Source organism: Cyrtonyx montezumae, unplaced genomic scaffold (assembly GCF_038088225.1).
Source record: "Cyrtonyx montezumae isolate F1298 unplaced genomic scaffold, pur_monq_1.0 scaffold_4, whole genome shotgun sequence".
Lineage (NCBI taxonomy): Eukaryota > Metazoa > Chordata > Aves > Galliformes > Odontophoridae > Cyrtonyx > Cyrtonyx montezumae.
In genome coordinates this window covers 12,973,430-12,998,722 of record NW_027072045.1, presented here as the reverse complement: position 1 = coordinate 12,998,722, position 25,293 = coordinate 12,973,430, and the positions used below count along the sequence as shown (strand labels likewise).

General features: G+C 37.8%; 1 protein-coding gene across 1 annotated transcript in view; it reads left to right on the top strand.

Moving 5' to 3' along the window:
- Positions 1-1,366: 1,366 nt before the first annotated feature.
- Positions 1,367-25,293, top strand: part of MYPN (myopalladin) — a 49,124-nt gene continuing 25,197 nt past the window's right edge. The window contains exons 1-7 of the mRNA XM_065746343.1: positions 1,367-1,591; positions 10,625-11,539; positions 20,414-20,589; positions 22,148-22,199; positions 23,137-23,284; positions 24,690-24,761; positions 24,972-25,113. Of these exons, the coding sequence (XP_065602415.1) occupies positions 10,626-11,539; positions 20,414-20,589; positions 22,148-22,199; positions 23,137-23,284; positions 24,690-24,761; positions 24,972-25,113 (1,504 nt within the window). The 5' untranslated portion in view covers positions 1,367-1,591; position 10,625. The remainder of the gene's footprint in view (positions 1,592-10,624; positions 11,540-20,413; positions 20,590-22,147; positions 22,200-23,136; positions 23,285-24,689; positions 24,762-24,971; positions 25,114-25,293) is intronic.

Genomic DNA, 25,293 nt, shown 5'->3' with positions numbered 1-25,293 from the left:
TTAATGTTCAAGCCACAGTAGTATGCAGTACTGTATCCACACGGAGATCCTGTCAGCACCGCATGGATCACAACTACTGTTACAGATATTATGAAAGAAAGCATATGGTCTCTGACCCAGGAATAAAGTTACATTAGACATCGCCGAAACTATAAAATGCCAAAAGAAGGTCTGACTTCAACCACACAATTCTTCCGTATCCCTGAAGAAATCGCATCACAAGATGACGTTCACAAGCTATTCTGACAACGGCACTTACAAAAGAGAGAGAAACAAAAGAAAATCACCTGCAGCACACCAAGGAAAAAATTTCAGAAGAGCACTGCTTTTACTTCTGTTTTTTTCCCATTGCTACACCTCGTGAAACATCTCTCTGAAGGATCACGGGAGAAGCTCTTTTCTAGCAAAAGAGCTCACTTGGAAACGCTCACCTGGGAGAACGAGAGAAGGTCAGACACCCAGTCAGTTACATCATTAGTTGTCCAAATGGCTCTAATTCAACTCCTCATCATATATGCATAGCATTTTATTAATATTTTGACACTAGCATTGCAGTGGGAATTTTTAGTAATATATCAAGAATCAAGCAGCGTTTTTTTGTAAGACGAATGATGTAGAATTTCAGATTTTGTTGTTCTTGCTGATGCTGTCTAACATGATGAGTAAAAAAGAAAAACTACTCCCTGTATTTTCCATATGATATGGCAGGTTTTAGTCACTCAGTTTTAAATGGTAGCTTAGTTTTACAAACTATATTCTTATTACTGCTTAAAATACTTTGAAATTCTTCCACATCTCAGTTTCATTCAAAGCCAAGGTTCATTTGTCTTCTTTAATTACTTTTCCCTCAGGAGTTTATTCCTGTGCACTCAATAACAAGTTTAGAAATTGTATTTTTAGGATTTGTAGTTAGAGGCCACCTCCAAGGATTTCTTCACAGTTGTTCTATGTGTTTGTTAAATCAAACGCTTGAAGAAGCCAGAAATATTCTGCTATTAAGTCACATATGCTGAGTTTGCATTTAGAATTGCAGAACTTTAATACTGTTCCCGATGACTGTGCTTCCCAGTGATTATAATCTTCAAGTTCTGATCAAACTGTAAATACAACAGCAGCAATAAATAAGCATAAAAGGCTGAAGTATAAACCAGATGACAAGATGCCACAGAAGTGCCTCTTGGATGCATCCACAGAACCCACATAAGCATCTATGGGGTCTGTTTCATGGGTGAGGAGAAGGCACTCAGTGCCCATAGGTGCTGTCAGAGCAGTGGATTCCCTGTGCTCAATATTCTCCTGTCCAATGAGGTGGAATGCTCTGCAGGCACATGGTTTACACTGCTCAAAATAACTTGGGACCTGCGAACTGACAAATGCTATTGCTCCGGTGGTGACAGGTTGTCCAGCTTCTTACAGCCATCCTCATAACAACGAAGGTTAACTTCTTTCACTGTACGGACTCCTAGCTGTTTCTGTTCCCAAGGACTGGAAGAAATCCCTCGCTTCCTTATCTTTATTCTCACACTCGTGGATAATTGTCATCGCTACTAACTGCCAGCATTGGCAGCAACACCTGGAGGAATTATAAAAGGTAATGCTTTTAGATTGGTCTACATTTGGATTTTAGATTGGTCTTTAGACTGGTGTACATTTTGATTTCGCAGCACAGGTGCAGAGGAGTTTGATGAGCATGTATCTTTAAATGCTAATTATTGCTGATAAGACATATACAGGGAACAAATCATTTTTAAACTGACGGACTTAAATTACGCTGAGACGTGTGTGTTACAGTGAAAGAGAAACAATGTTCTGTGGCATTATAAAGGTCTTGAATAGCATTGGTGGGGTTCTCAAAATCCCTTGGAGCCAGTCTGACTCCTCCAGAGTCCACAGAAGATAACAGTGACCTGAAAAGTTCATTGCCAGGACAGTGTTTTTCTTTCAGCCTTTTTTCCCTCCACTTTCTGAAATATTTACAATCCACTGTTCAGCCTTAAACTGAAATGCCATAACTTGGGTTTCCTTCTTAAACAAAATCAACCCTAATTTAACATGACCCCCATAGTTAAATACTTACTATTTATTTATTTATTTTTCTATTTATTTATTAATTTTGTCATGTAAAATGACCCCGCTGGCTATATTTAGTGCTGGGAGATCTGCTCTCTGGATTAATGTACACAACAGCTGCAGAAACAGTCCTGCTAGAAGGGCATAGCTCTCCCCCTTGAGCTCTGACTATCTCTCCTGCTCTTTTTCTCTCTCTCTGAGTGAGTATTTGACTGTCAGTAGCAAGTGTTTGGCTCAATATATTGCAACATTAAGCAGTAATCAGAAGCCCATCTTAAGTTTTACAAACTAATACGCCAACAATTGAGAAGACAACGGAATAGCTCAAGTTTGTGTCAACAGAATATTATGCAAATCACACTAGACACCAATTACTTTATCAACAGTTTTGTTTTGGTCAAGAGGTTTACATTTATGAAGACACTCAAGGGTCTAAGAGTGGAAACAAAATCAGCAAGTGTTAATGGAACAATTTCACAAACTTCAACACTGCTCTGCTCCCACTCCTACACCTTCTGAAGGTTTCTAAGGTCAGGATATTTCTTTCTTAATTTGTTTTTTTGTGTGTGGGGGGGGGTTTAGTGATTTTGGATTTTTGTTTCAGAAACAGCTAAAAAAAAATGGAACAATAGGAAGCACGTTAGTTCCTACAGCTGAGCAGTGTGATATCTACATATCAAAAATAATCTATAGTCAATTGAAGAGATAGGTTTTATATTTGACAGACTACTATGGAGAAAGAAATGCATTCTGTGCTGTTCCAGAGAATGCAAAAGAGTAACAGAAATTTTACAATACATTTTTCCATGCTACTGTAGAAATATTTCCTATCAGCAGCTACTAAGAATTAACTATCTGGTTGTGTTCAGAAAGAAATACAAGATTAACAAGATTAGGCTGACTCATTAAAAAATACACACAATACTAATAAAAGCAGTTGGACAGTGCAACCAAGATCATTGTCAAATCAACTGGCCCCTCAAAAAGCTCACTTTGCTGTATTTTGATAAACAACAATATTCTATGAGGATGGGCAAATTACTCCACTTAAATCTCTTTTACGCATGATATTAGTGATTATAAACACGATTGAAAAATTGAAGTTTTTGTTATGTTTTGATTGGTGTGAAAGCATTAAAAAAAAAGAACAGCAATTAAAGAACATGATGAGAGTTTGTGAAAGAGGATGGCACAACTGGGCCTTGTTTAAAAACAAAAAACAAAAAAACTACAACCAGTTCTCTGTTGTATCCCATTTAAGGCTTGAGTTCCCTTTTTCACTAAGAGCCAATATTTATATGAAAACTGAATGTCACTCTAAAAACAAGACAGGCAATAGATTTGAAATTACCAGTCAAATAGATGTGCAAAGACATGGCTATTTTGTTTGCATACCATTGCTTTTCAGGGCTTTTCTTTGTCCAGTTTGTGCTTGTTCAGGCTGGCTACACAAGCAAACATTTGTCTCATCTTCAGATACATGTGCACAATTCCTTTGACATCAGCGCTGTTTACACGCATGGGTAGAACAGAGAAATCTGCTCAACATTTAAGTTGCATGAATTCTCATTACAAGCACCTTATGGAGTCCTGTAATTTGTCAGGCTACAGTGAGGCTATGCAGTACTCAAATCACTTGCTAACTAACAGAGCTAAGCTGTCCCAAAATAAAACTTTTGTCCCATGCATTTCTGGATTTTTGCACTGCTTACACATACCGAGAGCAGGAACAATAGAAATGACCTAGTTTAAATCATTGGGGTCACTGTCCATGAAAGTGGATTTGCAGTTTTAGCCATGAAAGGCTTGCAGTGTAGTGTGACTGTGTCTGGACCCAGATAAAAAGAATACTGTTGCCTGCTTGTTTTATTTTCCTTTGTGGACTTTTGTATGCACATCCAGCACCAAACCATGGACTTCTGCTCTATCTTTTCAGGTCTTTTGTGTAGACTCCTCACATGGACAACCTTTGAAGGAATCTGGGTTGCATACTTAAATTAAAACAAACTTGTTCTGTATTACTTGCATTTGAAGTAGCACAATCAGAGCTCCTCCTAGCAACTGTGGCCCTGCCTTCACAGGTCAATGGGAGAGGAGGATAGAGGAGCATCCCAGGCAGTCGTCAAAGACTAAACTCATCCCTTTTTCTTTTCAGCCTCCTAATTTAAAAATCAGATTCAATTTCTTTCAGTTTTAATTTGACTTTGCATGGAGTTTAATGAAAATATTGCTTGACCTCATAGTTCAGGCAGGTTCGTTAAGGAGCAAAGAGAATTTGAGGCATGGCCTAAGAAAGGGTCTATGGTCTCATTATGAGAGCTGTGGGACGATACTAATAGTGAACATATAAAGACATCTTTGTGACTTAAGTAAACAGAAAAAACAAAACGATGGTCTTTTCATTATGATAGTATGAAGGAAACGTTGACAAAGTTAAAAAAAACTTCAAATGTGCTTTTCCCTTGAAGAAGAGATGACTATTTTAGACTGTTCAGGGCACCCACGATTGCAACATAGTGGTCATGGGCCAGGCAAAAATGTATACAAGGGCACGAGGTCAAGTGCACATAGGCTTATTGGAGTGTCTTCTGAAGAATTATTTGGAGGTAGGATTTATCCCATCTCATTTCTAAGTTGATAAATTCCTTTTTTTTTTTTCTTTTGTGGGCTGTGCAATTATGCTATCAGTAGGAAAGGGAAGAGAAATTAGGAACTAAACAGTGGTAATGAAAAACACAGATCAAATCTCACATTTCTAGCACTATTTGCTTGCAAAACAGGTGTTCAGAAGTTTCTTAAGGTGAATTCTTAAGGCTTTTAAGGCTCCAACATCCAAACATTGAGTTGCATTCAAATGACCATGAGTGAAATAGCAAACTCCAAAAAAAAAAATGCTGTGTTTAGGGACCAACATTGCTACAAAAAAACATGGAGGTAGATTCTCTGCTAAAGAAAGCTCCAAATCACTTGGATTTGGTTTGATATCGTTTACATATTCATTGAAAGAAATCACATTAAATTATATGCAACTATGTTTACATTCTAATTATTTATTACTTCAGTATAACATCATTTAAGCACAATGTATATATGTATGTATAACTGTATAAAGGTAATTTTATATAAATTCTTCAGCTCCCTGCCACTAATTTTTTTATTAAAATTTATTAAAGTTTATTTATTAAAAACAATAAAATCTCCCCTAAATTCTAGAGCACAGATGCTCTACCACTACTTTTTTTTCCCTTCTTTCCTCCCTTTAACTATATATAGGTTATACTTTTCAAATGTTTATGATTTGTATTTTTCAAGAGGAATTTTGCAGGTCACCTGAGAAACAGTTAAAACAATTAACTGATTGGCATTTACAAACAGAGGCTGTGAGGTTGGGTTGGATAAGGGTTCAAAACTGCGTCAGGTAAATCCTGGTCAGTTTAAGTGAAGTCACTCCAGATTTATGCTGCAAAATATCTAAGGGAGAAGATGGCCTATCCAAACTTTTATTTAAAGAATGGGGCCTGAATCTACTCCTTTAATGAACAGAGGGAGTAGTAGCAATAAATCAATAACTGCAAATAAAAATCCTTTAAACTTTTGACACTTATTGTGAAAGCTAAGTGCAGCAATATGTGAAGCTATATAAAACAGCACCACTGTTAACAACATTACAATGAGCAGTATAAAGCCACCAGCCTCTTTCAGACTAGAAATCAAATGAAGCTTTAAGATCTGGAAGATATTAAGTGGAAAAAAATAGATATATTTAGAATATTAACAAGCTGTTCAAAAACACACATGAAGAAGTAGAATATTTCCTAAACATAGACCTGTAGCATGCTTGTTTTCAGATTTTATTTCCATCAGAAGCTGTAACACTCTTTGGCATGCAGGTTCTCTCCCTATTTCTCATTTAATTACAATGCTTCACTTAACATGACTCATTACAAGGAACATAACCCAAAACTACTAACGTATCTAAAACACAAAAGTAAATCACCTTGTACACAGCCTTCTAAACATTTAATAAAAGTACCTTGTTCTCACACCCCCAAACACACACAACTGCTAACCTTAGTTCTCAGTTCCAGCCTAACCTTTCATACACTGGAGTCTCCACCTGTCCTCCAGCAGCTATAGCACAATCTACAGGCAGTAACCAGAAATGGTGACAGTCCTGCAAGCACATAAGAATGTGATTGTGATCTTTAAATATCCGGGAGAGAGACAGATCTAGTGCCATCTCTTAGCTTGCTTTGCATCATGCACTGCTACCATTGAAACACTCATAACTGCTAGTGGATGTATAAGATTGCACAGGTAGGCGTCCACATGGAGTCACCTTCTTTGGAGACATTCAGGACCCATCACCTCTCTGGGCAGCCTGTGCCAGCAAAGGAGTGTTTGAAAAGGACATATTTAGGACATTCAGCATTCAACACTGTTTCTGTCCAAGCAGAATACAGGACCTGCACTCAGATTTACCTGTGAATCCCTTCAGTTTTGCTGAGACTTCACCACAACAGTCTCCTTAGGAAAAAGCTCCAATTCTTTTAGTGATGACTCAGCAATAGGAAATGAAAGAGTACAGCATCCCACTGCACAATTTCCCTAGGGTGATTTTCCTGCCTTCCATATAATGATTATCAATTTAAGCCATTGCCTGAATAGTCTTTGGAACCTAATTCCACCTCTGTGAATATTTAATATTAAAGACCACATAGCTAATAAAAGAACATTGCTGTAAACTTTCAGATTTTCTAAGAACCTACGTTCATGTAGTTAGCTTTCTCAAGGAAAGTGATTTAGTGAACCAAAGTACATGCAATCAGTTTATCCAGTCAGTTTTGTTCACGTCATTCTCTGAGGCCTTTCAAGATAATATGTGCCCAGTGTTACTTCTGTTAGTGTCCTGGGAAAGCAAAAGAAGCTGCCCTAACATAATTGTTTGGGGCTGTAGGCAAAAAAACAATCAAGGTTGGAGAACTGCTGACTGCTGGAGTCAGTCATCCCATTTTCAACCCCAAGCAGCACCAGTTTATTGCCGTTACTCATAACTAGCATTATAATTCCTCCCCTTGATACTGGTTCATAGAGGTATTTTTCCAGTTGGAAAAATTCTTGGTGCTCTCACTGACACTACAGATTGCTGCTTACTGTATTTGTACTAATGTCTGTCCTTCCTACTGATGATTCTTTACAGCTGAAGATAGATACTTGCAGTTAAGGTGTGCTTGTTGCTTGCCCCATGATACTGCAGACATCTGCTGTACACTGAGTCACTCTCACTGATCCATGCCACTACTACTGGGAGCATGCGGGATGGTTTCGACATAGTCAAAGACATTTTTGTCCCAGAGTCCCAACTATAAAAAAAATAAAGACTCAAGGCATATCAAGGCCAATTCCACATCAAAATCTAAACAATACAAACTGGCCAATGAAGATTGGATTTTCAAGCCCAGGTCTCGATTTTGGAGCTTAGATTCCTATTTTGACTATATAAAAGCTGAGTTATTATTACAAAGTATTAGTCAGATGTAATCACAGTTTTCCTTTTGGTGATATATTTTTGTACACTGGAAAGACAGTCTACATAGTTATTTGAGAAAATATATTGAATTTGGTCTTATTTCTATCTAGCCCCCAGAACTTGTCAGGCTGTATGTTTGGTTCATTTAAACAAATACCTTGCTTGCCAGCACCAGTCTGCTCTTATCTACCCCTGCTCCAGTAGATAAAAGGAAGGAAGTTGTCCTCGCTCATTTCCTGGGGAACTGTTTGTTTCCTTCCACCCACACCTGCTCAGCTGTCCTTAGAGGGGCAGAGACAAGGTCGAAACAGTGATTTGTTCATTTGCATCCTACATGCCCACTCAGAACTGTGACAGGCAAATGGCTTTTGCTCTGCTACATACTGCTGTGCTGTCTAGGACAGAACATCTTCTGTTCAGATGACCAGACAACTGTGTTACAACTAATCAAAATGAACCATCAGTGCAAGGAAGTTTTGATTCTGTCACTTTCATTTCCTTTATCATTTTATATTTCCCATCAGCTATAAGTACCCCTGATTTTGTTACTTGGCAGTAACTCACATTTGTTTTCTCTCCTTGGGGTGTCAGGCACTTGCTTATTCACCACACTTTTTCACAATCTTGAATTATAAAACTACTTTTCCCCACCGTCTTTGAGAATGTCCCCCCCAACTGCAGTAAATAGCCCTTAAGGAAATTAGCAGAAATTATTTATGTTTCAATGCTTTGTTCAAAAGATGAGTAGGAGACATACAAGATCCAAAACGAAGTCTCAACTGTACAGAACAAGTAGTCGCTTTACTATAGCTATATGCAGAAAAGCTGCACTGTGAATAAGAACCTCTGCTGAAATAGACATAACCCCTACATGAGAAATTAATTCAAGCAATATCTTTACAGCAGAAGAAAAAGAAGCCCCGAGGAGCAGCCAGATGATTTTTATACACTCTCCCATAGCGTAAATGCACAGGTTCTTTACTAGATTTCAGCAGGTTTTGATCACACATTTGCATTTCCTCTTTAGACTTTCCACTGCTCTCTAAGGAGCTGCATAGCCCTTCACCAGCTCCGATGACATTTACAGACACTGGAGATCAAATTACAACATGCCATTCTGAAATGTTTCAGAAAGAGTAGCCAAGAAAACTAGCAAGCTAAATTTTGCAATCGTGTTACACCTCTCCAGCCTTGTAAAACAACAACCTTCAGCTGCAGCACCAAAAGCTACACCAAGATACCTACTGCTAGATGTTACCATTTAGCCACTGCCACACAGCCAGCAGCTTGGAGCTGCGTCCTTCCAGAAAAGTGCTGAGACTGTACTTCCTATAACATCCCTCTGGAAGCACACACTCCTCTCCTTTTTATTCAGACTAGAAGTGCTGCACAGTGCAGAGAAAAGAGCTGGCTACGGTTCTGCTTCGTACCCTTTGGTTTTAAGTAGAAGGCAGCACGTGGGAAGCAGATCTAAAGCCAATTTGATCCTTCATTACAACTCCAGGTCTGCAGCTCATCCACATGCAAGCAAGGTATGCCTCCCAAGCTGTGAACTCCTTATGTTGAGGTATTTAAACCCCTCAGAGCTGAAACCATAGATTTAGCTTTGACCTTTACAGTACGAAGTGTGCAATTAACATATCAACAGGATAAGATAGCCCCTTAAAAACACTCAGCTACAGTAATGTTGCAAAGCTGTTTAAGAAGTAAAAGCTGAGCAAGCAAAAGCAGTGTCCACCGAACTGGAACTATACGCCTTAGAGAGACCAAACAAATATTGTTCTCTGATGAGCTTATATTACATACTCTATCCAGTTGTGAAACAGCTTATAGCATTGCCTTGTGGGCTTCCTAAATCAGCACTCCCTTATGCACCACAGCTTCACTTAAGCACTGTGCCAGATAATCCAACTCCAAGCATTTGATCAGTATTGCAGACTCTGGCTCAGTTGCAGGAGTGAGGCAGTTGGTGCTTTACAGCTAGAATTTGCACCGGGGACTAGATAGGGTTTTTAGAAGTATATTATTTATATGGTATTTGAGTTGTATTTTTTCCTCTAGGCACAAACGTATCAATAGCAGGGTTGTCTTACTGAGTTGGATTGTTTCACATTACCAAAACAACAAAATCAATACAACTAAAATGTGAAACAGAATTTCATCACAACAAATTGTGCATCAGCCAGAGGGATTCAGGCCTCAAAGTGCACATCAAAATATAATAGCTTTATGATCATTCACTGATGAAAATAAAAAGTTTAAATAGAAGCTTTCTTCATTATAATTAAGGAAGAAGGGCTATTTCTCATTGTCCTGGAACAGATATGATAGCAATACAAGCTAATACAATCTCATTTGCTTTTTACCATCCCTTTTCTAGGGATAAATGTTCCTTTCACAGAACAGAAAGACTTTCACAGCAGAAATACTTTTTCTTACTTCACTTTCATGGACTAACTTAGGCTGTCATTACTGTTTCCTGCAGTATCTTTAAGAATTTTAAATGAAAAATTGTCATATATATTTGCTCTACTCTCTCCTTTGTCTTCCTCCCATCATCTCTCAAATTTTTTGAGGGTTCATTTACTTACTACTACAGTGTCTTTCAAGCTAAAATTACTTAATTTAAAAGTACTGTCATCCTTCCACAACTTTCAGTCCTTGAAATACCCAGCATTTAAACTACCTGATTAGGTTGTTTCCAAGATCACACAACAGCAATGGTAAAGATTTGGCATTCAAACTTAGTTAATAGCTCTGTAGTTGAAGTTTTGCCTGGAACAGAGTACACATTGTCAAGCAGTTCAATAGCAATTCATGGCTACCAGTGGTAGAAAGTTGTAAGTGATGGATTTCGCTGTGCAGAGGTAATAGTATCTGACAGCATGTACAGAAACAAGCCTTTAAAAACAAGGCCATACTTGTGAGTTAGTATCTAGCAAACAGTTGCACTTAGAAAATGTGTTCCGTCTTTCAGAAGCCTGTAATTCTGTGTAACCAACAGATTTGTCTTTTTATTGGCAGCATGCAAGACGACAGTTTAGAATCCTCAACTTCAATATCTCAACTTCTGAGAGAAAGTTACTTGGCTGAAACTAAACATCAAGGGAACAGCGAAAGAAGCAGATCAGAACCAACTTCACATAACTTTCTTTACAGCAACAGTGCTGGTGATTCAGATGAGGTAGCTGCACAAGATGACCTTCCAGATCTCTCTGCCTTTTTGAGTCAAGAAGAGTTGAATGAAAGTGTGAACTTAGCAAGACAAGCTATTGATCAGAATCCACTGGAATCTAAACAGGATGAGCTTCATCCCCCAGATCAACTAAAAAACACTGGAAAAAACAAACAAATGGCCCACTCCACAGCTTTAAAAACATCAGACAATGGCCTGCCTGCAAACTTTTGCCAGGACCGTGCCACAGATACAAAAGGTTCCAAAGGGAGCCCTCAAGACCTAAAGAAACACCTTCCCTCTGAATCAGAATCAAAAAAGGAATTCCTGAACAAGGCAGCAGATTTCATTGAGGAGCTCTCTTCACTTTTCAAAGCTCACAACTCTGAAAGAATAAGACCCCGAACGTGCAAAAATTACAGGAGCAAAATTGATTCTAAGAGTAAATCTGCTCAAAAAGCTAGCGGTAGCCTCTCGAGTACATCAGAAAACAGAGAGAGGCTATCCATTCCACTACCTCTAGACTTGGAAAACAGATCAGAGGAAACATTTGAAAAAATAGATGATCAACTAGCAGAAAACTTGGAATCTATCAACCAAGTGACAAGTGCGGAACTAAAAACAGAGTCAGAATCTGCATATTCTGATGAGCCTATAGGACAGCCACCACGCTTCACTCAAAAACTGAAGAGCAGGGAAGTTCCTGAAGGAACCAAAGTGCAATTGGACTGCATTGTGGTAGGAATCCCCACACCTGAAGTCAGGTAAACATTATGCATAAACATCATGTCATTCTATGTATCCATAACCGTAGGTGTGTGCCTCCTTGATATTTTAATGCATGTATTTCAGTAATCTGTGGCAGATGTCCATTGGCTACTGAAATTGACTGGGAAGAACAAAGGCTTTCTTTAAATTATAGCAAAGGTTATTTATATTTTAAGACAACACATTCTGAGGCACATTGTTTTCTTCTTAGAGAACTGCTTTTAAATACCGTATTCACATAATAAAAAGAAATACTAACTTATAAGTGAGAAGTTAATGGAAACAAAGAGAGCATAAACTGGCTATTAACACCCATGACTGTGACGCCACAGGCTGATGCCTGAAAGTATTTGAGATGATGGCTTCAAGATGACTTGAGATTAATGGCTTTGAACTGGAAGAGGGTTTAGACTAGATATTAGGAAGAAATTTTTTACCATGAGGATGGTGAGACGCTGGAACAGGTTGCCCACTCCCTGGGGGCATTCAAGGGCAGCCTGGATGGGGCAGTGAGCAACCTGGTCTGATGGGAGATATCCCCGCCTATAGCAGGGGGTTGGAACTACATGATCTTAAAGGTCCCTTCCAACCCAAACCATTCTACAATTCTATGAGAGAACACTTTACTACAGGTCAAAGCCATTCAGAAACAAACAGAAAAGAAAGGATGGCATCCAAAGTATTAGGAACTGAGCTGTTGAAAGTTGTAAGTCAGATTCTGACAACAACTCTGTAGCAAGCTCAGAAAAATCAGTTCTGTCCTATAGAGTAGGACAGTGTTATTAACTGACACTTAGCCATATTGTGTGACTAGCCTGCTATATCTGACCACCTAGTTTTCACCTTTATTTATGAGGAATTTAAAGCTTAAATAAGTAACATTTGCAAAGATCGCTGAAGAAGAAAGGAAATGTAAAAGAGCTATGTTTTATTCATCAATATCACAAATGAAATGAGAAACATTATTATACATTTATTTTGAAAGTTCTTAACCTCAGCAGCATTTCTAGATCTAAATTTATTTTCAGAGATAATTAGCCAAATCTACCCCTTACTGACATTGGTGGAATTACATTCCCTTTGTTAGGATTGTATCAATACAATGCAAAGGAAAATTCTATCCAATTTCTAGAGAAGTACTATACTTATCTGCAAGCTACTGTCTGCAGTATCACAAAGAGATTCCTTTATAGGCGTTCTAGAGCTGTGGCATTTTTCTAAACATTGAAAAGAACTGTTTGTGTTCAGCATCTAATTAAGGGACTGAGTTTCACAGATGGTCCACTTTTTCCAATTGTCAGCTCTTTACAGCAGTCCTTGTCTTCCTTATATACTCAGAAAACACTGGATACAGCACTGCTGCAGTCAGCACAGTTATCTTTTCCACCAAACTACAAACTAACGGGCACCATCATCAAATGAGGAATATTTAATTTTCCAAAGATGGAGTCTCTAAAGATTTCTGTGGTAAAGAATCCCTCTTTCCTGCTCCCTTAGTTTTCTGGCACACCAGATACCATTTTTCAGAAGGAAGCAGCTTTTACAACACATTGAGTATATAGGAGCAAATATCTACAAATGAAGCCTCTTGTATTCACCTGTCTTTAGTTATGGACAATCCTTTAGTTATGGACAATCTTGGCATGAAGAAAAACTATGAAATCTATAGGCTCTCTGAACTGTGACTGTTGGATCATTTTGCCTCACTGGTACTCTCATTATAATCATGTAGGTTCTCAGTCCCTAACAGGACTTTAACCCATGGAGCCATATAGTGTCTCTTGTCCATAGCAGTAATAGGAAGAACTCAATGGTTTGATTTTGAAGGTGTATCTGAGTGAAGCTGGAGAATTACCTTGTTTGGGAAGAACATGCTTTCTTCTATGCCTCATGTCCAAAATTGCTGCTAAAGTGAACCTTTTGAGGCATACAAAAGTATGGAGCTCATGCAATTATAAATTTTGATTTGCATTCAGCCCTTAAATAAATAATTAAGTCTGACCAAAGAAGATAACAATGCCAAAAATTTGCTTTTCTAACAGAAAACAGACAGGATATATCATTCCACAGCTACTAGCATGCCTCTCTGATTATATCACTTATAAAGGCTTTGAGACTTATCTGTCTTGGCACTTTTTGATACTGAAAGTGCCACTAAGATCCATGGACATGAGCAACAATTTTTTTCTTCTCTTATCATTCATAATTCATAGTTCAAAGAGAATGGAGAAAGTTTTATTTGTATAGATGTGCACACAAATTCAGTCCAGTTTCTTTGTATTTAGAAAGAGTTAACATCAATTTGCTTGTTTATAGGCACATCCTTTGGTGCACAGTGTTATTAATAAGTATTTCTCCAGAAGGCCACAAAATTATCCTTCCAAAAGGATGTCATACCCAAACCTTTGATGCATACATAAAAATGGAAAGGCATTCATGCCACCTAAGTTCAGGTGTTAAACAAGTATCTGAATTAGAAACCAATACTGTAAAGTTACTGAAATCTCACAAGGACAAACCAGAGAACCCAGGAACAATGACTCATCCTATGGAGTATCCATAGACATCCAGAATGCCTACTCACCTAATTCAGAAACCATTCAAATTCCATGGAATCTGATGAGTATCTCTGTAACTTGGGTCTATTTTTGTCCCATCAAAACTTCACATTTTCCACTGAAATTTGTTTCAACATCTAATGTTATTTTAAATACTAAAATCTACGTAGCGCATGACAGTCAGTGCGTGAGCTGTTAAGTGTAACTGTCAGAGCTGTCCAACAATAATAACCTGCTCCATCATGAACTAGTTTTACCAGCTCTTGCTTGTAAGGAAGATAGGGTTTTAGAAGAGAGAAGGGAAGAAATGTCTTTATAGGGGCATGGACAGACAAACAAGTTACCAGAGAATACAAAGCATTTACCTGCCAGTTGCATCAGCTGCTCTACTGAATTCTCTTACTGTGAAGTAAATAACAGAAGGGAAGGTACCTCACATTCACTGCAGCACATTAGGGCGTGAGGGTTTGAGTGCATGACAAAAATGAGGTTATTTAGGAATTACCTGCTGTTCGTCCAGGATTCTTTCAACTCCACCCACGTGTAGGAGTAACACAGAACGTAAAAAAATCATCTGCATGAGTAATACACATTCATGTGCCTTCAGTCATCATGGCCTTTTTAATCTCTGCTACTAGAGGGAAACAAAACGTAACAAATTCTGGCATATGTGCTCCATTAGCCACCAAGACTCTGCATTTTTCCTCACTAGAAATAGTGCTCATCTTTGATCGGCTGTGTAGAGCTTCCAGAACAGTAATGAAAGCATCTTGTTGGCTATAGTTGTGGAAGCTGTGGAACTCTGCTCACAGATGGCAAATGCCCTGCTTTTGGAGTTACAGTCTTCTGAGGTTTGTGGTGAATTAGTTTGGTATGCATGAAGCTGTGCAAGAAGAAAAGAATTTTAACAGATAAGCAAGACACATACAAAAATCAGTAGACCCAGGAATTCAATAGCTAGCAAGGTGGCAAACTGATGAAAGAAAGCTTAATGCTGGCTGATTTTGAAGCACAAATTCTTTCCTCAATCTAGCTGAATGCCCACATAAATAAGTATTCCTCAGACACTCATGCTAATTCATACTTGCTTGTGTCCTGTGACATATATTGGGCTTCCTGATCACAAAAATGAATCTCAAGTTACACACGCTTATAACGTCATAGTGGTATTGTGGGAACCCAGAGCAGAGTGAAACAAAGAACAAGATTTAGCAAGCTCTGTAATGTCATTTCTCAGTCACCACTTGTAGCAATCAGGTAGTTAAACTGATGTAATGGTAATTATAAGGAAGAAATCAGAGAAAATATAGAGAAGTTGATCACAAGAATGGATAGGACTGGAAAGTATGACAGATACCACATTTGAAAGCACAACAGTACAAAACCAAATGGATGACAAAAACTATAAATTACTCTCATGATAGATCAGGGTCAAAATATCATTGGCAATGATAGAGCAGCATAACTTACAGGCTTGGTGGATAGCTGTCTAGTGCATATGACAGCTCACTGCGGGACAGAAAAACGGATGGAGGAGCAAAAGAAGAAGCTGGGAAGTGATTAAACTATCACTGCATGGAAAGCTAAAACCTTCCTGAATCAATCCAGATAGACCCATCCAATTGCTTTTAAAATAACTCAGCTTAACGTAATGGGCTGTTATGGTAGAGGAAGCTTGTTAAGTCCATCTGTCTAGAAAGAAGTTTCAATTAAATGTTAACCTTATTCAGTATCATCAGTTGAATGCAGTGACACAGGAGACAGAGACTGATAACATGGTGTAAGGGCATGCAGCTAATGCAAACATTAGCTCACATCTATAGAGCACTACTACAATTACTGATAGATTACTCTGACTATAATGCAGGTAAGGAATAAGTATTTAAGAGATGCGTGTAGCATATTTGCTCCTTCCCATGCTTCCTTGTATAGCTCTGCTTCTTTATGAGTAATGATAGGTATGATAGTCACTTCTTTCCATGAGGCAAGCACTCCTTATTCTCTCAAGTTCAGAGGTGCCTACATTTTTCCAAACTGTTTGGCACATCACTCTTAGGTTAATTTTACTTATGAATCACATTGCATGGCATACACAGCCATCCTGGAAGTGTCATGAGGATTTAAAGTTCTAAAAACAGGCTGTATGTCATAAGGTTTCCATGAAAGCATTCTTTAACTTAGACACACAAAGCTCAAAGCTTAAAAAAGTGTATTTTAGTGTTGCTTTGTTTGAGACTAGGTCTCCAACTAATTGCAGGTTTTGGAGTCATATCAGATTAATTTATTTCCTGGTCAACAAATGAAAACGTTTACCTGTTTTAACGCTCAAAACCTGGAGAGCTACAATTCTTTTACATAGAACTCCAGTCAAGTAGATGGATTAATACTTAGAATGACTTTGGCACAGCAGATGACACTGCTTGTGCTTCGTGTGAATCTGCATTGTATGATGAAGCTATCATTACAATTCATGGCAGGAATGAAATGTGAATGACAGTATTGCTACTTCAATCATGCCACGTATCTCAAATGTCAGAACCCCCTTTGTAACTGACATTTAATTACTACCACGTACAACATTTTGATCACAGGAATAAAATGAAATGTTAATAAGCAAGGAGAATACACGGCCACACTAACAATTTACTTAAGGCCTGATTTTACAAGAGAGAATTTTTATTCACCTTTAAGAACTGAAAACAAGTAGCATTTAGCACACAATCAAAATCATCATCATAATTACACATTACAGTGAAAAAAGCATCTAAAGAACACACTGCACAGGAGAACTAAACCCAGTTTTGAAACAGAAATTAAGTCCTGAAGTTTTAAATCACTTACATTGCAAATGTTGGAATCAAAGGGAAAAAATTAATTAAAAAAATAACTCATCATGATCTGTGTGAGTCTATTAAAGGAATACTACTCACACTACTAATGTAACTGCAGGAAGTAGCTTACACGATGTGTTTAATTTTGTTTAAAGGGAGCTAGAATTTGCCTCACAAAGGCATGCACTACAGACCTATTTCTACAAACACAACTGGAAAAGCTCATAGGGTAGAGCACAAAGAGCTATTGTACCTTACTGATGATTATATCACAGCACTGTGTGTGATGTGTTTTGTTCTGTGTCACTTGACTGAGGAACCACGTTTGGGTGGACACAAAAATTTAATATTATTGTACTGTGTAAGTTATTTTCATGTTCTGAAAAGATGCTGCTGAAAAAGAAATGAAATTCTATAACAGGGGTACTCTCTTTGATAGTTTTTCATATCTGCTAGAACAAGACTACATTATAAGGAAGAGGCATGAGGCAGGTGTATAAAAAGACATGAGTAAGTGCCATGACTCAGCTCCCAAATGTATACAGCTGCCTACATGAATTACCCTTGCAAAAGTCTACTCGTGCATCCAAACACACAACATGTGCTTGCAGTAACACAACTGTATATGAGCATTAAGTTTTCTTGACTGAGAACATAACATTGCCGATTATTACCAATCGCAAATCTTAAAAAACAAGAATAAACCTTGTTGTACACAGAATTAAACCCTTTGAAGATCATAGCAATACTATATAATTTCCTAGTCTGGAATCTAAAAATGACACTAACCAGATCCTTTGAAATTGATAAATCAACCCTCTGGTGCACATTACTGCATTTCTCCCTTGGGACTGCTAAATATTTCCTCTACTTACTCACAGCTGTCAGAGTTATTCTTTTATCCCAGGCATTAGAAGTTTGTGTTCTGAATACCAAGGGCCTTGCATTTTATCTCCGCTATGAGCTGTGCTCTCCTTACAAACTTGTAGATACAGACATCACTGAACAGATAAGCAAAGGTTACACTCCTAGAGAGCCAGACAAGAAGAAAGCTTTATCTAATTATTCGTAGGACAAAGACTGCTGCTGTAGCCACCTGACTGCTCCACCCCTTCTTTTATGGTTACTAGCAGGTATCAGAAGTGACAAAGAAGAGAATTTGTATAGTTCAGTTATCCTAGATACACATGTCCAGTGCTCTTGTGCAAACCCATTTTCATCAGACCACACATAGAGCAGATGGGCTCACAAACACATTTCATCCTTCACTGAGAGGCATCCAAGAAAAAAGTGAGCATTATAATGATAACATTTTAAAGTAATGCTGCCAGTATCTGCAGGAGCATGTCTGTCAGAGCTCGAAGGCTCAAATGGAAGAGAACCGGGTAACCGTGGCTGAAATTCTCTGTATAAAGCAGCACCAGTTTCACTTTAGTAAAATCTTGCAAGGATGTAGCATACTTTATTGATGTAAGTCTGTACTTCAGCTGTGAAATGTCATTAAAGAGAGATAGGGCATTTCACATCCTACTGGCATTTTCTTTTAACATGATGATATTTACTATGTGACTGTCTACTGCAGTCAGAAACATCAATTTCACAAAAGTTCTTCTATTAAAACTTTCCATTATAGTGGAAGATTGAAAAGAAGATAATCAAGCAAATGTAGACACAAAACAAGACTTTGTTTTAGCTCTATCTACAACGGATTGTCTTTCTAAAATGGGAAATAGTGTTAAGCAGTATAATTCATTCTACAGTGCAGGAGCTCCCCACCATAGCAGGCAGACGTATACAGTTTCCAGGCTGCACAGTCTAGCCAGTGAACTGCACAGCTACAGATTACAGTAATATGCAACTTGAGTTAGGCTGGGGACCACCCTGCCTACTTTAAGAAAGCTACAACGGGCAGCTAGTATTGACACTGCACAAATAATACAGTTTACTTCTTATCTAATCTGTATTTAAGTTCTACTTCTGTACTCCTGTAGACCTCACAGTCCTTTTGAGACCTATTCTTCAGTTTTTCCTTATGCTTCTATTAAATCCTGGTTTTCCACAGCACGGACTTCCTTATAGCCTTCCCCCCCCAAGCATATTCATTTGGGGTTTTCTTCATGCGCAATTTGTATCACAAACCGCTGTAAAAACTTGTTTCCAAGAAGTGAATATAACTAAATGGTTAAACAGATTTGTGTTTATCTAAATGATCTGAGAGAGAGAAGTATCAAAACACTTTACAGTATGAGCTAGAAAATAAGAATTATTACAATTTAGTAATCAAAACTCTATCCCTAGTCTTTCCTCAACAAATCCTATTTGGTGCAATTTATAATAGTAATCCATTTCTCATTGCTTTTATAGGATCTCTGGCTTATTACATTTAGCTATTTATTTAAAAATAGTGGTATTTATGGATGTTATCCTAACCTTTTAACTTTGGATCCCTATACACAGTACTATACCTTTTCCATAAAACCTTGGTTGTCCTATAAAATAGGAGTCTGGTTCTGCAAACCCACAGGCTTTTTTTCTCATTTTGTTGTGTATTTTCCATTTTATCAAGCAATAATAAGGACTGCTCCCTCCTGCTGCTAGTTCTCAAGTTGAGCTAATGGTTGCTGTCACTAGCACATCTCTATGAGCTGTCTTGTTTGGGTGCTGCTCTCCCCTTTCCTTGCATTCCTGTGTTGGCTGAAACCACGCTTCTGAAGACTGAAGGAGTTAAGAGCACTTAGGAATGGCTTAGATGAGAATGTAAAGTCTTCTAAATGGCCCCATATATTTGTGAATATGTAGCTGGGTTTCAAAGAGAAATACAACAGTATCATGTAGAAGATAATTCAAGATCCAGATTTCTTTCTAGCTGTTGCCCTGTAATGAAGTGTCTCCACGTTTTAATAGATCACTTGTCTTTCCACATTTACGTGCTTTTCATTAAAAGCAGATTTTCTTAACTATTCAACAAAATGAGGAACAACATTACAGAAAATTTCAGTCACATTCTGTGTCAGTGTGAACTTTGGAATCACAAATTTGAAGGAAATTCACTTATTTAAGGGTTTGGGTTTTTTTGCTACATTTTAAGCTAATAACAGATCTGAATGTACCTCAAGAGAACTGAGTGTTGAACTGATAGCATTCCAACCTCATTGCTTCCTTTTCTTCCACCCTACTACTGAATTTGATATATCAGAAAAAATATATCCCTTATATAAACTAGTTTGTTAGTATGTTTACAATACTGCAAAGAAAGGAGCTCTATTATTTGCTGTACCTGAACATTATGAAAACCATAAAGATTTTATTCCTATGACTGTTGACCCAACTTGCCTGCAGTTCTCCAAAACTTCAGAATTTGGAACCCTCAGTCTAAAAACAACCCATTTTATCATCAGATAGACTCCCAACGTCATCATTCTTGCTGTCATTGCTTTTACTAATAAAACCATAATTTATTTTTATTTTTTTTACCTTCCAGGTGGTACTGTGAAGGCAAGGAGCTTGAAAATTCACCAGACATTCAAATTATCCAGACGGGTGATCGACACTCACTGGTTATTGTCGAAGCTTTTGAAGAGGATACAGGGCGTTACTCGTGCTTTGCTTCAAACATCTATGGAACAGACTCCACATCTGCAGAGATTTATATAGAAGGTAACATTATAAATTGTTACAGAAATCGGTTGCTGAAATAAGTAATACAGGACTAAGATAAAATGATGCATTTTGTACGTTACCTGCTTGGATTTGTCACACAGCAGGAAGTCATTTCATTCACTACTAACATACTGTTTCTCTGTGAAATATCTTTCTAACAATTGATTATTTACATACAATTTTATTGTATTGCTTCCCAGAAATTTTAAGTATTCCACAGAAAGATCAAAGTCTAAAAACATTGAAATCTTGATGCCAAATTTTTTTGTGTGTGGTTACTCTACATAAATAAAAGAAATCTCAGCTTTGTGTGTAATTCTTATCAGACCCTTTTCCCCACAGCCATTATTGTAGATTGGATATATAGGATAGTTCTTGTCAGAGCTGTTTTTTTTCCACAAGAAAAAAACTTAATGTCGCTCAGTCCTAACCCATTATTGAGATGTTGTAACCAAAATTCAATACATAGCAGCAATTGGATCTTTCACTTGCACAACTGATGATATAAACAAAACATGCATCAGCAGATTTAAGTCTGTTTTATTTCTCTTTTTTCTACCTAGTGTTTTCTCCAACTTGTCCTAAGAAAAGTCTGTACATTATCTCCCTTTAATGACCTTTTGGTAAAGTTTTAGATTGCATCCATTGCCATGTTAAGAGGATTACAAATTTAAACTAAGCATATAGAACTTTTTTCCTTTTTTTGTTTTGTTTCTCAGACTGAGAAATATTACTATGAGTAACATCACTGACAACAGTGTGACCATTCATAAATTAAAGCACCTACCTCCACTTAATACAGGAGTACTTTTGCTCTACTGTTACTCTTCCTCCCTTCACATATCTAATCTGACAGTGAAAGGACAAATCCCTTTTTTAGTATCAGCACTGCTCCTGACATTAATGAGAGATGTCTGCATTTGGCAGGAGTTTCCTAGTCCTTAACACTGGGGCCAAGGCCTGCTTTACCTAACTCGGTAGATGCTGGACAGAAACTGTGGCAGATAGAGATGCTCATTGGCAGAAACCACAGAGAAAAATGATAATTCCAAAGGCAGCGAAGGTTGAGTTAGAAGTGTAAAATGCCTCAGGATGACAGCTGTTAGTAAACCAGGCTGGTATCTTCTCTAAACTGTGCTGCAAGGCACCAGTTTATGAATAACAGCTGTGATCCCAGGCATCCTTTTTTTCCTTCTTTTCTTTTAACTGCCACTTGAGAAAAGTGCTTATTTGATCCACAACAGCAATTAAAGACTAATCGTACAAGAGGCATTTTAAAATAGAACCTGAGGAGCACTCAGGTATGCTTTCACTCGCAGATGCTGCTTTGCTCATTTCTCCTCATTCTAAATGTCAGCAGTAGTTCTGCATCTTGCACAGTATATAAAGAACAGCGTGGTTCAATTCCACTGCAACACGATCTTGCATTTTGGCATACCTTCGTAATAAGTACCCTGATAATGCATTCTTAATAATGGTTTGTATGATTCTTAGATAAAATTCCATGAAAACCATGCCACTAAAAGATTTTTCTTTCTTTTTTGGGTTTTCGTAGGAGCCTCTTCTTCAGACTCAGAAGGTGAAACTATCAAAGACGAAATGGATCAGTAAGTTTAAAATAAGTTATATTTCCTTATTTTTTGCAGCTTAAAAACCCACAGGTGTAGGTATTTCCATTTCCATTAATGATTTGCAACTTCTAGGCTTCTGCTTGGGCTTTGTTTGATGCCAGATGTAACAATGAATCTCAGAAATTGGTTTATTTTTCCTAAACAAAAACCATTCCCTGGGTACTTAGAACCTAATCCAATGCCATTGGTCTTTCAAAAATCAAAGTTTTCATTAACTTGAAAGGGAATCAGGTTGAAAGCCAAAAGTCACTCTCTATTTTGAACTCCATGCACTAATTCAATACAAAATGCAACCAGTGCTTTATAAAAAGCAAACTTTAGTCAGATAAACTTAGGCACTTATTTTTCCCCCATAGCTTACCAAGGATAAATTATTTTCCTTAAATCACAAATACAAAACACAGCAGTGTGTTTGAATTACTTCAGCTTGACATAAAGCAAGTCTTTTTTACCTCAAGGTCATAAAATACACCAGATTGGATTGGTTTATGGATAGTGATAAGTATAGAGGTTTCAAATATTCAAATAAAACTTAAGATCAAGAAAATCTCACAGGTTTGGGGATGAACTGCTAAGCTTTTTTTGCCATTCTAGCTAAGAATTCCCAAAGTGCCTCATGAATAGCAGTTTTTTTTCTCATTTAGCTCATTAGCCATTAATGTAGTATTGATCTTGATCCTAATTCTGGTCATTATCCCAGTTACTCGACAGCAAGATATGAATGATTAAAGTATGAAGATACGCAGACTGACTCTTACCAAATAAAGTTTACTCAGTCATATGTACCAGTTTAGATTGGAATTGAATCTCAGAAGTGATACAGTTGACATGTAGCTGGCACAGAGATAACTAAAGGACATAATGTAGCTCTAGCTTCCAGTTAAAGAACTTCTTTCTGGTTAATATTGCACAGCAACCCAAAGCCAGCTGACACCTCCTTGAAGGTGGCACCTACTGCTACCAGAGCTGCAACCAAGCCTCAAGAAACCTCCAAGGCACCATCAGCTGCGGTTCAGCCTGTGTCTATACCTGTCCAGCCTGTGCCTACGCAAGTTAATCAGGTAGGGGAGATGCATTTTGTCCCAAGAATCAAAACCAACTTCTTAAAATAGTGCTTATTCCCCATCTTGAGATTCAGAATCCCTGTGTTTTCTAGTTTTTGCTTTTCTGTTAGACTTCAGCTTTGAACCTTGCAGCCATATAGTAATCACATATGTAGATGAGATGTCCAGGCTGCCAGCTAACCTTTACCACCTGGCAAAGGGAAGGGAACCTTTCATCCCTGGGAACAGGCATCTCCACAGCAGTGAGCAGACGGAGCAGCTGCTGCTAGCTCAGCCAGCAGCAGAAGCCTGTGTGCACTCCAGCAGGTCAGACACTGCATGCCATGAAGGGCACTTGGAAGCATAAGTCAGCTCACTGGCATCTTCACATTGCAGACTGACTCAATCACTTTCAGTACCGGCAGCCTATAACTTTTTCCTCTCCCACAGCAGTTTGTCATGAATATCAGCATGCAGTTCTGGACCTTTTTGTTCCAAGCTACCAGAATAATCATAACTGATTTCTTTCTTAAGAGGAAAAAAAAAGTGATATTTATTTAAAAGTGAAACATTTAAAAGTCATTGAAAAGTTAATGAGAAATTCCCTCTATGCTGCCTTCCCAATACTTACAGCCTAGAAGTAGATGGCAACCAATGAAAAGGTACAGAATAGACGAAGCAAGGCAGCTGTACCTTTGACTACAAAGAAAATAGAACTAAGCCTTTCTTTGCAAGGCATTTTAACAGATGTATCCTAAGTAAAAAATGATAATCATCCCTAAAACTAATAACTACTTTCAAGCTTCTTGTCCTGTAAGAAACTATACACAAAATTTGACTGTGTTCTCTTGAGATGCTGAACCCCTAATTCTGGTGTTCTGGGGCAACTTCTATTTCAATAAAGAAGGGAGATTCTATTAATCATGTTACATAACTAACTTTTCCAATAACCAACAATGAAACAACATTTATTCACTGCATTGTACATTTTGCTCTGAACTTCACTCACCAAGATGTCTTTTGTGTCATTCATGAGCATTTTACACTCCTCGGTGACCACACAATGGTTTGCCTTGCAATCTGACACTCAGGTATCTTATTCTTTCCATAACCTTTATTTTCTGTGTTTCTAATATACAGCATCTGAATAATTGTCTCATCTAGGGTTTTGTAATAGCAATACTTCTTGAAATTGATGTATTTTTCACTGTTCAGTCCAAAAAATTTTATTCTAGTTTAAATTTCTACAGGAAGCATCTTCATTTAAAATACAAGGGGGGAATGGGGGGGGGGGAAGGGGAGTAGCTAAGCCTTTCAATTTTCAGATTATTTTATTAGATTGCGAAGGATGTGTCAACATTTCTCCTACATATGGAGAAATATCCTCTTCTCACCTGAGCATGTGATATTTTGCAATCTGCAGGCTGAAAGCCCTACTAACTATTTGCAAGGATTGGATGGAAGACCTATAGTTGCTGCTCCTGTATTTACAAAGGTAACTTGTTTCACGACATATTTCATAAAGAGATCAATTATTGCATAGAGGGATAACTAAAACTTCCCAGCCGTAGAAGGAAATACAGGAATTATGTATTTCTTAAGGCCTTCAAGCACTCAAGTAACTTTCTGAACGCTTCCTGAAATCAGTATTACTTCAAGTCCAATAAGACATTTACTGACTGTGTATATTCATTTTCTTTGTTAGATGTTACAGGATATTTCAGCTTCTGAAGGACAGCTCGTAGTCTTTGAATGTCGGGTGAAAGGAGCTCCTTCCCCAAAGGTTGAATGGTATAGAGAAGGAACACTGATAGAAGACTCTCCAGATTTTCGGATATTACAGAAAAGTAGGTTTCTTATAGGCAAGCAACAAAACTGCTAACATAAGAACACTTGTTTCTTATGACAACGGTAAGATCATATAAGCCATATTTACAGCAATAAATCTGGGTCCTAGAAGGCAAAACTGTGGATGAATTGAACAGCATTCCAACAGGGAGTATTTGTCTCATTCCCTAAACTATTGC